The sequence below is a fragment of the Dromiciops gliroides genome, chromosome 6 (assembly GCF_019393635.1).
Source record: "Dromiciops gliroides isolate mDroGli1 chromosome 6, mDroGli1.pri, whole genome shotgun sequence".
Classification (NCBI taxonomy): domain Eukaryota; kingdom Metazoa; phylum Chordata; class Mammalia; order Microbiotheria; family Microbiotheriidae; genus Dromiciops; species Dromiciops gliroides.
Genome location: NC_057866.1, coordinates 40,717,093 through 40,730,988, shown reverse-complemented (window position 1 = coordinate 40,730,988; position 13,896 = coordinate 40,717,093). Strand labels below are relative to the sequence as shown.

At 38.9% G+C, this 13,896-nt stretch overlaps 1 protein-coding gene across 1 annotated transcript; it reads left to right on the top strand.

Moving 5' to 3' along the window:
- Positions 1-489: 489 nt before the first annotated feature.
- Positions 490-6,052, top strand: FSHB (follicle stimulating hormone subunit beta). The gene is made up of 2 exons (XM_043969760.1): positions 490-648; positions 5,822-6,052. The coding sequence occupies exons 1-2, from the start codon at positions 490-492 to the stop codon at positions 6,050-6,052; spliced, it is 390 nt and encodes a 129-aa protein (XP_043825695.1).
- Positions 6,053-13,896: the final 7,844 nt, after the last annotated feature.

Here is a 13,896-nt window from a genome sequence, read left to right as displayed (position 1 = left end):
TGGTAACATGATCATTTCTAGTCTTAGACAGTTCTAAACCTGATTTAATCTCACTGTCTATCTAAACATTTATCATCTTTTGGCAAGCACTGAGCCAGTGCTGGTCACATTAATACCCTGTAAATCCCCAAGGTATAAGTTACGCCTGATTTTGTATAAAAGGGGAGCTTGTGGCTTTACACTGTCTACAACTTTTTTTTTTCCCTACTCATCGAGAGAGACCGAGAAATACAGGTAAGTCTCATAACTACATTTTTATTGTCTATTTTGGAGAAAGGGTGACTTTCAAAATTCATGGACTTTCAAGATTCTAAGAACCAAACTAAATGTATTGGGATGTTTCTCTAAGGGAGTAGTGGATCTCAACTACTCTCCAGGAAAAAGCTCAATATTGCCGTTGGGGTATTCCATGTAAGGACCATAGATTGAGATGGGAGAAATCTGAGAGCTAATCTAGTCCAACTTTTCTGGTTTATTCCCTACGGAAGGATGAAGACAGCTCGGTTTTATGTCCTCTTTTTTTGCTGGAAAGCAATTTGCTGCAATGGCTGTATGCTGACCAACATCACCATTGCAGTGGAGAGGGAGGAGTGTGAATTCTGCATCAACATCAATACCACTTGGTGCTCCGGTTACTGCCACACACGGGTAAGAGTTGCAGGTATCCAGAAAAGGAGGGAGTGAACACCTGCTTTCATCATTTCTCACTCTGAAATGTCATTGTTTTCCCCCAGAAAACATGTTTTATTGACGAGATCTCTATTAGCAACAGCTGGCTTTTGTTCTATAGCACTTTAAGGTTGACAAAATGCTTCAAGGAATCAACCATTGCATACTGTCCATGTACCAGGCACTATTCTAGGAGCTGGGAAAAACAGACAAAAATGAAACAAAACATGGCCTCAAGGAGTTCATATTCTATAAGGGAAAATAATATATATTGAAATAAGTATATACAAAAGGCACTTTACATAATTTGTTTCATTTGCTCCTTATGGTAATTCTATGATGTGATAGACAGTGTTGAACTTGGATTAGTCAGGAACACCTGGCTTCAATGCCTGAGACATTTACCAGCTATGTAATCCTGGTAGGTTACTTAATCTCATTGAGACTCGGTTTTCTCATCTGCAAAATGGGGATATTATCAACAGTTAACTCCCAGGGTTGTTTTGAGGATCAAGAAAACTCCTGGGGTTTCCTATTACCTCTAGGATTAAACATAAAGCCCTTTGCTTGGAATTTAAAGCTCTACATATCCTAGACCCTTCCTACCTTTTCAGTCTTCTGACACACCACTCCTATCCATACATTCTATTGTCCAGTAACACTGACCTATTTTCTTTTCCCTGAACAGAACACTTCGATTCCTTTCTAAATGCCTTTATACCAGTTATCTCCTGTGCCTGGAAACTCTCCCTTTTCACAACTCAGTTCAAATCCTATCTTCTTCAAGAGACCTTTCCTGGCCCCCAACTGCTATTGCCTTCTCTGACCTGACCTCCCATTTACTCTCATATTTTCTCTCTGTGTCTCTCTCTATGTCTCTCTGTCTCTCTGTCTTTCTCTTTGTCTCTCTGTCTCTGTCTCTATCTCTCTGTCTCTCTCTGCTGCCTCCCTTGCTCCCCAACTCCCTCATTCCCTCTGCTTTTTGTCTGCCTCTGTCTATCTATGTTTCTCTGTCTCTATATTTCTGTCTCTCCATCTTTCTGTATCCCTCTCTGTTTCCCTGGGTCTCTCTGTCTGTCTGACATATACACACACACTTTTTTTGCCTGTACCTGATTATTTGCATGGTGTCACTCCAACTGCTTTCTATGAGCTTCCTGAGGGCAAAGACTATATCTTGTCTTTTCTTGGCATCCCTGGTATTCAACACAGTACCTGACACATATTAAGTGCTTAATAAATGCTTATTAACTGATGAAAATAAGGTCCATACATGTGAATCAGTTCGCATGTCTTAAAGTACCATGTAAATATCAACTCTTTTTGTCAATGACAAAATAGCTTCAAAAAAGTTAAGTGACTTGCCTAGGGTTGCACAGCTATTCAGAATCTAAGACAGGATTTGTACCCAAGTCTTTCTGGCTCCAAGTCCAGTGCTCTATCTACTATGTCACATTTTCACTAGTCATTTCCATGTAGGGTCAGGGTTTCAGGATTGAGTTCTGGAAGGTTCCTTTGATCTAATATAGTCCAACTCCCTCATTTTACAAAAGATGAAGCTGAAATACTGGATCCATGTTGCTCACAGTCACATGATTCATAAGTAATAGTCCCTTGATTCCAAATCCTATGTTCTTTCCACTGTACCATAAACCTCCTTGCTTCTACTTAGATAAATCGAATCAGAAGCTCTATCAACTATAAGAAATCAAGTGATTATAGATTTAATGGTGGAAGAGCAGAGGACATTAAGTCCAACCCATACACATTCTACAGATGAGGCAACTGAGACAAAGACAAGGTCAGTTAGTAAATGGAAGAACTAGAACTTGAAACCAAGTGATAAGTCCAAATCCAGCACTCTTTATTCACCCTCTTAGAGGCCATGTAGACCAAACCCGTTCATTTTATAGAAGAGAATACTAAGGCTCAGAGAGTGATCATGACTTGCCCAGGTCAAACAATTAATAGATAACATTAGTGAGAACCACCAGGTAAAAATTCAGCTGTGGGCATCAACGTTATGTTTCAAAATATGGAAGCCCAAAACATTTCTACAGACAAAATCAAAACATAGTCAACAGAATTATTTTAAAATTCTACGTTAGTTCTCCAATATCAAAGTTAATTAATGCCTTGTAATTTGTCCTCAGCTGTGAATATGATCAGCCTTCTTCACTAGCATTCTAAAGGCTTGGTCCAATTCAATTAAATTCAACATTACCTACTGAGTGCAAGACACTATGCTAGGCTCTGAGAATACAAAAAAGTAAAAGGAAAATAGAAGCAGAGACACCAACCTCAAGGAATTTAAATTCCACTGAATCTATAGTCAACTGCCAATGTTTTCCTTGATGATCAAACTCATATCCTCCCTTCCTACTCTCCCAAATGAGAAATAATTTGCATTAGAATGGGGAGAAATTCTGGAATTAGGGGTTTCTGTTTTAGGTTGAAAATAGATAGAATTGAGGCAGCTAGGTGGCGCAGTGGATAAAGCACCGGCTCTGGATTTGGAAGGGCCTGAGTTCAAATGCAGCCTCAGACACTTGACACTAGCTGTGTGACCTTGGGCAAGTCACTTAACCCTCATTGCCCGGCCAAAAAAGAAAAGAAAAGAAAATAGATAGGATCTGTCCAATTCATTTTAGCAAGCATTTGCAAAGTAAGGCCTATGTGTAAGGCATTCAAAGAAAACAATTAGCCTCTGCCATCAAGATCTCACATTATTCTGATTTTACATGTAAGAGTTTCTTTTGTGTTTTGTTGACTGATTTTTTTGTTTTTGTTTTTGTGTTGTTGTTTTTTTTTTTTTGCAGGGCAATGAGGGTTAAGTGACTTGCCCATGGTCATATATTTAGTAAGTGTCAAGTGTCTGAGGCTGGATTTGAACTCAGGTCCTCCTGAATCCAAGGCCAGTGCTTTATCCACTGTGCCACCTAGCTGCCCCTTGTTGACTGATTTTTATTGAAGACTTTTTTGTTGTTGTTGTTCATAGCATTTACTTTCTTAGTTTTTACGACACTTGGTTTTGAAAAGGTACAAGTTTAGGCATTATTATAATGAAATCCAAACCAGTTCTTCATCCGTACAGCCCTTCATCCATAAAGTATGTGCCCTCTAGAAAAAGAAAATGACTTAAACAGAGTTTCTTCTACTGCCTGAGTGAATTGTTCTCTCTGTATGTCCAAGGAAGAGAGTCATAACTATTTTCTGGTCTACATTAAACAGCATAGTATACTGAAAAGAACTTGTACTAGGTAAGACCCAAAGGTACTGGGTTCAAGTTTCATTTCTGCCATTAACTAGCTAGTTGACCTTAGTTAGGCATGTCACTTTAAGTCTCTGAATCTCAGTGTCTTCAACTATTAAAAGAGAAGAGTTGGAAAAGATAAATCTCTAAAGTCCCTAAATAATCTGTTCATATAAATAGAAAGTACTGTAAGCCAGTTTTGTGTCCCTTAGAAAACAGGAAATCTGCAAAGTGAGCAACACTGAAGGGCAAAAATTATCTAAAAGACAGAGAAGTCCTTTGGGTTTTGATAGAAGCAAATAGTCAGTAACTCAAATTATAACTCCTTTTCTAAATACATCATGGAAGAACAAAACATTGTCTTTGGAAATCTTTTAATGTGCCATTAAACCTAGGTACTATATGTTTTCACCTGTCAGAAATATGACTTTGAATTAACAATATGAAAAAAATCTTACCAACCTGGAAGGAATTTGCTTTCTCACATAAATTCCAAGAAAAGCTAAATAATAGCAATAAAAATAATAATAATAGCATTTACATAGCATTTTAACATTTGCAAAGTTCTTTACGGATATCTAATTCCTCACAACAACCTTGGGAGTTAGGTGTTATTACTGTTGTTATTATTATTATTATCTTATTAATATTACTCTTCTAATAATATTACTATCATTATCTCCTTTTCAGCGATGAGGAAACTTTGGAGGCAGAGTAGCCCAGAGTTTGTCAATAAATATTTATTAAGTGTCTGCTACATGTCAGTCACTGTGCTAAGCACCAGGGATACAAAGAAATGCCCTCAAGGAGCTCCCAGGCTAATGGGGGAGAAAACATGTACCAACTATGTGCAAACATGATATAAACAGGATAAATTGAAGATAATCAACAAGAGGAAAGCATTAGAATTAAGAATTATGAAATGTTTCCTGTAGGTGATGAAATTTTAGCTGGGACTTAAAAGAAGCCAGGAGGCAGAGATGAGGAGAAAGAGTATTCTAGGCATGAGAGAAGCCAATGAAAATGCCCGCTAGTCATAGCCTAGGGCCATATTGGAACTCAGATCTTCCTGATTCCAAGTCCAATATTTTATCCACTCTGTGCCACCTTACTGCTTCTTCAAATTGCAACTGGGCTGGTTATTAGCCTGATTTAATAATCAGTGTTGATTGACTATTTGTTAGCCTTGAACTAGTCAGCTAACTTTTCTGACCCTCAACTCCCTCATCTGTATAATAAAGAACTCAGACTAGATGGCATCTAAGATCTCTTCCAGCTCTTAGTCATTGCCTCTACAATCCCTGTTGTCATTTCCATCATGGATAATTCTTTGTGACCCCGTTTGGGGTTTTCTCCGTAAAGGTAGCAGAGTGGTTTGCCATTTCCTTCTGCAGCTCATTTTACAGATGAGGAAATTGAGGCCAACAGGGTTAAGTGACTTGCTCAGGGTCACACATCTAGTAAGTGTCTGAGGACAGATTTAACCTCAGGAAGATGAGTTGTCCTGGTTCTAAGCCCAGTGCTCTATCCACTGTTCCACCTAGCAGATTCCTTTTACCTTCTCACAAATCAAAAAGTTACTTTAGAACTTGAGCAATATCCTAAATAGTGTATGAGCCCTGTGACTGTGGCTTCAAGACACAAGGTTGGAATGGCCACAGCACCAGTTTACATTTTCTGTAAAATGTCCAGGGCCACCCAGGAGGTATGCAGAACAGTCTTTTTAATGTCCCCTGGAGCAGGAGATTCTCCTGGATGCATCATAATGGTTTTCAGTAGGTAAATGTTAGAGGGCAGGATATTCCATTTCAGTTTCATTTTGCCTAAGCTCTAAAGCAAAATCCAGGTAGGAGCAGACAGCATCATGTAAGCCTCTTATCACCTTCCCATCTTTTCCAGGACCTGGTGTATAAGGACCCGATCAGACCCAACGTTCAGAAAGCATGCACCTTCAAAGAGTTTGTCTATGAGACCGTGAACCTGCCAGGCTGTGCGAAGCAGGCTGACTCCCTGTATTCTTACCCCGTGGCAACTGCGTGTCACTGTGGAGCCTGTGAGACTGACAGCACAGACTGCACCGTGCGAGGACTAGGACCAAGCTACTGCTCTTTTAACGAAAGGAAAGAATAAAGCCCCATCCCACTTCCAGGCAGCAGTCTTACCTAGGTCCCACATGTTTTACTTAAATACAGTTTCCAGGTAATCGTCAAGAAGGGGAGGGGCTTTTAATACATGTAAAGCTCTGAACCCACCATATCTCCAGCCTTCAAGCACTGCACTGTGGGGAGTTTTCAGATGCTCCCCACTATTGGTTTCCTATTCATATCCACTTTATTGACTTCAATGGGTGGGTCAGGTATAGGAAGCTTTGGGTCCAGTAGCATCTTGAAAATATCATATTCCCATTTAATTCCCCATTCCTGGGCTCTGCAGGCCCTAATTAAATACAAAGTCATTTAAGGGCATAATCTGAAGCCACTGGAACAGGAAATTAGGGAACAGAGCTTCCAGGCAAGCTGAGCATCCTTGGAGTTGACCCGAGTCTGCACCATTCCCTATTCTGTGGGTTATCTGCAAGGAAGGATAAGAATAAATAATAAAATTCCTTTCCCAACTTCATGAAAGGGGTAACAGAGGCCAAAATTGGCATTTTGTCTGTGCTAGGCCTCAGTAACCTGAATTAGTGACACAGGAAGAAACGTGGAAATTTAAACCTATGGAGATACAACAAAGACACAAATGCCTATTCTCATCTGAGTTCTCTTTGCCCTCACTCAGCATCTAGTTCATTAGTTCTCAAACATCACTCGGCAGAGACATCCCTTGCCAGTCGTATGATTTGTGTGAAAGATTGTGAATGATATGATGAGGCTGTATAGAATGAGCACTGCATTTGGAGTCACAGTACCTGGACTGCACTTGCCATCTTGGTGGTTATAGGCAAGTCACTAAACCTATCTGAGTCTCAAGTTGCCTTATCTATAAAATGAGGAAGTTGGACTAAATGGGCTCTCTAAGATCCCTTCCAACCCTACTCTATGATACTATGATATTATTCCTTCTAAAATATAAAACAGAAAATTATATATAGGTCCAAAATTCTTATTATGTGCCATTTTTAATGTGAAAATTGTTTTTAAAACTTTCCTTCAAAATTGCCCAGATATCTACCGTATTCCTATATCACAGACCCATAGAATCATGAATTAGAGTTGAAAGAGGTCTTTGGGGTCTCATCATTTTACAGATGAGGTAATTGAGGCATTAAGCAATGAAGCCAAAAATTGAACCCAGACCTTCCGACTCCAAAGCCAAATTTCTTTTCATGTAATTATGCTATATTCACTTAGATGTATATGGACTCTCAGATATTTAATGTATCTAGTTGACTGTAACTGTCTCCAAATTACAATGGACAAGTATCTGGGGGGTTACATCAATATATTTCCACCTATAAGTTTCATAGTTGAATTCATTTAGGAAATAACCATTTTAATCAACTTGACCAAAAGCTGTCACATACCTAGAGATTTCCCTATTATCCTGTAAGACTTCTCAACAGCTGACTCTTTGGATTGGGAAGAATGTCATTTGGAAGGAAGCTTTTGAAGGCAGCTTCCAGAAACTTGATGGGTTAATTTAAATTAATCTCTTCAGGAAAGGGAATCTTTTAGAAAAAGGGGACAATGAAGAGAATTACTTCTGGTTTTCTGGGCTGTCTTCTAGAATTACCTCCTCACTTATGTAAGCATTCCCCAATCTGTGACTCTGAAAAAAGATTCCCATCCAAACTATTTCATGGTACAATGACTTCTTCATCTTTTACCATTCAACTTAAGTTGGTTCATCAGGACATTTATGTTAGCTTGACTTATTTATTTTAAACTGAAATGGTTATTGTCTATCTGATGCGCTTCTTTGGATTTTTCCATTCACTGGAGCTTCTTCCAGATGATACATTTCGAAAAATAATTTCCTGCTGTGAGTAGGAGCATAGCTACCAACGTCATGCCAAATGCTTCCGTAAATATTGCCTGTGCTTACCAAGCCCTGAGGAAATATTAAAAAAGGATTCTGCGACATTTGTGTGGTTTCAGTCTTCTCTCGTGGGCTTTGCCTCAAAAAATAACACTTTTAAGAATCTATCCTTGCTCATTACTGCCCTCTGTTCAGTTGTGTTCCTCCCATTCAATTACTCTCAAAGTTGTTTCCATTTCTCATGGCTTATATTCCATTGACTGAAGCAGAACATCTGTGTGAGTGGTCTGTTATTCGTTCATATAGTAAGCACTGAGACCCTGTACTAGGTGGGAGTACAAAGTTAACAATTATATAGTCCCTGACTTCAAAATACTTACATTCTATGGTATTGCATTCACTATTGTTTCCTTACATAAGATATATCCTGGTACATACAATCCTATACTTGAAACCCAGAAAACCTGAGTGTGAATCTTGCCTCTGACATTTACTAGCAGAGTCTTGGTTCCCTCAACTATAAAATGGATATGGTAATCATGCCTACGATGTTGGGTTGTCATGATACTCAAGTGAGGCAATGTAGAAGTTTTATAAACCCTAAAGCACTATGTAAACATCAGCCATTCTTACAGCTAAGGTCAGTTGTCCTTGGGATTTCCTCAAAGAGAAGAATAAAGTGACTGGAGTAACTTCTTTCACTCTGCATGCTGGACGTTAGTGGTAGTAAAATTAAGAAATAATAATAAAAATAATAGGGAGAGCTAGGTGGCGCAGTGGATAAAGCACTGGCCCTGGATTCAGGAGGACCTGAGTTCAAATTCAGCCTCAGACACTTGACACTTACTAGCTGTGTGACCCTGGGAAAGTCACTTAACCCTTATCGTCCTGGGGAAAAAAAGAAAATAATAATAGATATTTATATAGTACTTTAAAGTTTAGAAAACATTCTATCATTTACATGCATTTACATGCTATTTACTTAGAATTTAAACTACAAATAGCATTTTAATACTACTCATTTATGTAAATAGAATACAAATGTATGTGAGTAACGGTAATGTGTATCTAAAGGTAGATATATATGTGCATATACATGTAATATCATTTGATTTTCATGTCAATCCTATGAAGAACTGTTATTCCCCTTTTGCAGATGAGCAAACTGAAGCCCACAGCATGAAGTGAGTTGTCTAAAATCCTGCAGCTAGGAATTTGAAAAGCTAGTATTCATATCCAGGTTCCCTGTCTCCAAATTCAGCCTGTGTACATTCTAGTGTTCATGGAAGTTGTTTTCAAGGGACCATCTATTTCTTTGAACTAATTTGATGGCCTTTGAACTTAACATTTGAGAACTTCAAATGTTACATAACCCGAGATCCACAAATTGAGCAGATATTAAATCAATTACATTATATTTCATGACCTCTCAGAATAACTGGTTCCCCTTTCCCTCAGATATAGAAATCATCCAAACCTCCAAACATGTATTGTTCAAAGCAGCATAGAATAGATTCACGAAGCTGTAAGAGCCTTTAGACATCATTAAGTTCAGTTCCTTCATTTTACAGATGGGGAATCCAAAGCACAGTGGTTAAATCACTTATCCAAGACTACACAATTCTTTATTTAGTATTAGAAGTAAGATTAGAGTGGGGGCAGCTAGGGGGCACAGTAGATGAAGCACCAGGCCTGGATTCAGGAGGACCTGGGTTCAAATCCAGCCTCAGACACTTGACATTGACTAGCTGTGTGACCCTGGTCAAGTCACTTGATCCTCATGGGACCTAAAGAGATAAAGTGATTCATCCCCAAATCTAGACCAATCTTAGTAGTACAGGCATGATCAGATCTAACATCTCCCGACACTTTCCACTGGCTCTTCTTTCACTAATACCTCTCCCTTTTTCAAATCTTTTTTTTTTTTTTGCAAAAGAAAAGCCCACATAAAAAATACTGTGAGACTGAATAGACCAGATATGGCTGCTTCAACTTTATTTTTAGTAAGGATTGATCATGTGTGGAATACACTTGTATTCTGTACTGTCTTTATGAAGTGTCAAAACTCAGACATTTTCAAGAACATTTCAGTTAGGTGTATCAAAAATAAAAAATCTAGAAAGAAAAAGCTACAATAGAATGGCACTTTCCTTCTTTCATACTTTAAATTTATTGATTAAAGTGAAAAGCATTCCCCACTCTTAAGACAATATATGAGATGTGAAAGGATTATTTAAGATCTTATCATTCCAACTTACTAAGTCAGAATTCATCAAAATATGTTAGGGGCCAGAAGACAGCTAAGTAGCACAGTGGATAAAGCACTGGCCTTGGATTCAGGCGGACCTGAGTTCAAAACCAGCCTCAGACACTTGACATTTACTAACTGTGTGATGCTGGGCAAGTCGTTTAACCCTCATTGCCCTGGAAAAAAAAATATATATGTTAGGGGCCAGGCTAAAGTTTGCCTCTGTACAGTCTATAGGAGACCAGCGAAGAGGTGAAGGTTTACTCAAAAAAATAAAATAAAATAAAAATAAATTATAAAGGTGAATGTTTATTTTATTTAAGGAAACACACTTTAAAACTTTTGAAAGTTCTCATTTGCCTATACACTGATGTGTTAATTGCAAACTATACTTATTTTTCATTAAAGCTACCCACAATCCATCAATTGAGGAATGATGGAAAAAGCTGTGCTATATGATTGTAAGTGGAATGGTCTTGTGCTACAGGAAATGACAAACGGGATGATCCCCAAAAAACTTGGAAAGACTAATGAACATCGATGTATAGTGAAGTGAGCAGAGCTGGGAGGACGTTGTGCATAGTGACAGCAGTATTGTTCGATGAGCAATTGTGAATGACTTAGCTACTCTGAGTAGTGCAATGATCCAAGACAATCCCAAGGAACTAATGAGGAAGCTTACTATGCACCCCTATAGAAAGAACTGATAAAAAAAAAAAGAACATTTGTGGATTGTACATATATAACCTGGTTGCAATTTTGTGGAGGGGGGAGGAAAGAGAGGGAAGGAGGGAGAAAAATTTGGAACTCTAAATCTTATGAAAATGAATGTTGAAAAGTACCCTTACAACGATGGCTCCAAAAAACATCCAAATAAGGTCATAGGAAAATGCCCGGAGCAGCAACTCACAGAAGAATGTGCTGAAATCATCTAACCAAGAATGGCTTAGAAGGTAAGAAGGAAGGAGCTGCTGTGTTGATACAAGAGTCTGGCCCAACCACACAGTCACCCTGACACAGAGCCAGTCTCAGGAAGTCCTCACCAGAGAAGGAGACCCCCAGAGCCTCTGAATCAGCTGAAGCACCAGTGTCCTCTGGAACTAAGCTCACAGTCTGGTGAGTGGGCTGAACCCTGGGCAGGGGAGAGACTACAGGGGTCTATGCTGGTGCTAAGGCAGAACTTGGATTTTACACCCCTACTGAGAACCAGGTAGTAGGCTCTAGTAGAAGTGGCCCAGGTGGGGGAGGGGCACAGGCTCCTCAGAGCTGACAACCACAGCACACAAAGCTGGGTGATTGGCAAGTTGGTCTGGGGTCATCTAGGACCAGGAAACAGGCTGGGAGAGGGAAAAACCTGATTGTCCTTAAATCATACTACCTGGGACTTCTTAAGTTTGGGATACTGCAGCCTGGAAACAGTGCCCCACTTTAAGGAGCTAAAAGTCTAGTAAAAGAAAGGCAAGATGAGCAGACAGAGAAAGGTGAGGACCATAGAAAGTTTCTTCAGTAACAAGGAAGACCAAGGGGCACCCTCAGAGGAAGATGTCAACATCAGGGCCCCTATATCTAAAGCTTCCAAGAAAAATATGAATTGGTCTTAGGCCATAGAGGTGCTCAAAAAGGACTTTGAAGATAAAATTAGAGAGGTAGAGGAAAAAATGGAAGGAGAAATGAGGGTGATGCAGGAAAGACATGAGAAAAAAGTCAACAGCTTGAAAAGTCAAATGGAAAAGGAGGTACAAAAGCTCTCTGATGAAAATAATTGCCTAAGAATTAGAATTGAACAAATGGAAGCCAGTGACTTTATGAGAAACCAAGACACAATAAAGCAAATCCAAATGAATAAAAAAATAGAAGGCAATGTGAAATATCTTCTGGGAAAAACTGCTAACCTGGAAAATAGGTCCAGGAGAGATAATTTGAAAATTATTGGTCTACCTGAAAACCATGATCAAGGAAAGAGCTTAGACACCATCTTCCAAGATATTCTCAGGGAAAATTGCCCTGAAATTCTAGAAGAAGAAGCTAAAATAGAAATTGAAAGAATCCTCCAATCACCTCCAGAAAGAGATCCCAAAAAGAAAACTCCTAGGAATATTATAGCCAAATTCCAGAGCTCTCAGATCAAGGAGAAAATATTGCAAGCTGCCAAAAAGAAAGAATTCAAGTACTATGGAGCCCCAGTCAGGAAAGCACAAGATCTAGCAGCTTCTACATTAAAGGACCGGAGGGCATGGAATATGAGATTCCAAAGGGCAAAGGAAATGGGATTACAATCAAGAATCACCTACCCAGCAAAACTCAGCATTATCTTTCAGCAGAAAAAATGGGACTTTAATGAAAAAGAAGACTTTCGGATATTTGTGATGAAAAGACCTGAACTGAATGGCAAATTTTACTTTCAAATACAAGACCCTAGAAAACCATAAAAAAAAAAAATGAAGCTGGGGGACATACCTGGGGTCATACAGTGGGTTTTGGCTGGGATCCCCCTGGGTCCAGGGGTGATGATTTGTCCACTGTGTCGCTTAGCCAGGTGATGACACCTTTAGGGTTAAATTGAGGGGTGAAGGGAATTCATTGGGGGAGGGGGAAGGGCAGAAGCGAAATCCTATATGAAAGTAAAAGGAAGAGGCTTATGGAGTGGGGGAAGGGATGGGAGAGGAACAGGGCAGTAAATGAATTTTATACTCATCAGAGAAGGCTCAAAGATCTTAAACTCATCAGAGCTGCTTCAAGGAGGGACTAATAGACACACCCAACTGGGTGGAGTAATCTATTTAATCTGGGCAGTAAATGACCCTAACACTCATCAAAATTGGCTCAAAGACCTCAGACAGAGGCAAATCCCTTTTGAAGAGTGATAGGGTGAAAGAAGATGAATAATAGAATAAATATCATGGGGAAGGGAATAGGATGGAAGGGAAACAGTTAACAATAGTAATCATGAAAAAGAGAAAAGGGGGGAAATTTTTACAAAATATATTATAGCAACTCTTGGTGGAGGCTAAGAATTGAGAATCAAGGGAATGTCCATCAATTGAGGAATGATGGAAAAAGCTGTTATATGATTGTAGTGGAATGGACTTGTGCTACAGGAAATGACAAACAGGATGATCCCCAAAAAAACCTTGAAAGACTAGTGAACATCGATGTATAGTGAAGTGAACAGAGCTGAGAGGACATTGTGCGTAGTGACAGCAGTATTGTTCAATGAGTAATTGTGAATGACTTAACTACTCTCAGCCGTGCAATGATCCAAGACAATCCCAAGGAACTAATGAGGAAGCATACTATGCACCCCTATAGAAAGAACTGATAAAAAGAACACTTGTGGATTGTACATATATAACCTGATTGCGATCTTATAGAGGGGGAAGGAAAGGGAGGGAGGGAGGGAGAAAAATTTGGAATTCTAAATCTTATGAAAATGAATGTTGAAAACTACCCTTACATGTAGATGGAAAATAAAATAAATGTTTGTTGGAAAAAAAAAGAAAGAAAAAGAAAAGTAGCCTTACATGTAACTAGAAAATAAAATAAATGTTTGTTGCTGAAAAAAAAGCCACCCATGTCATTTCTACTATTAAAAAAACTTCCTAGTATAATCTGAGTTATATACTTAAGAAAATTGATTTGCTGTTCAATGAAGAACTGTGAATCACTTGATTATTCTCACCAATACAATAATCCAAGACAATTCCATAAAAATGTTGATGAAACATACTATCCACCTCCAAAGACAGAA

Bases quoted from the DNA above. Each gene is read 5' to 3' on its own strand.
- FSHB (XM_043969760.1), top strand. From the start codon at position 490: ATGAAGACAGCTCGGTTTTATGTCCTCTTTTTTTGCTGGAAAGCAATT. The intron at 649-5,821 runs GTAAGAGTTGCA...CATCTTTTCCAG, and splicing joins CCGGTTACTGCCACACACGG to GACCTGGTGTATAAGGACCC.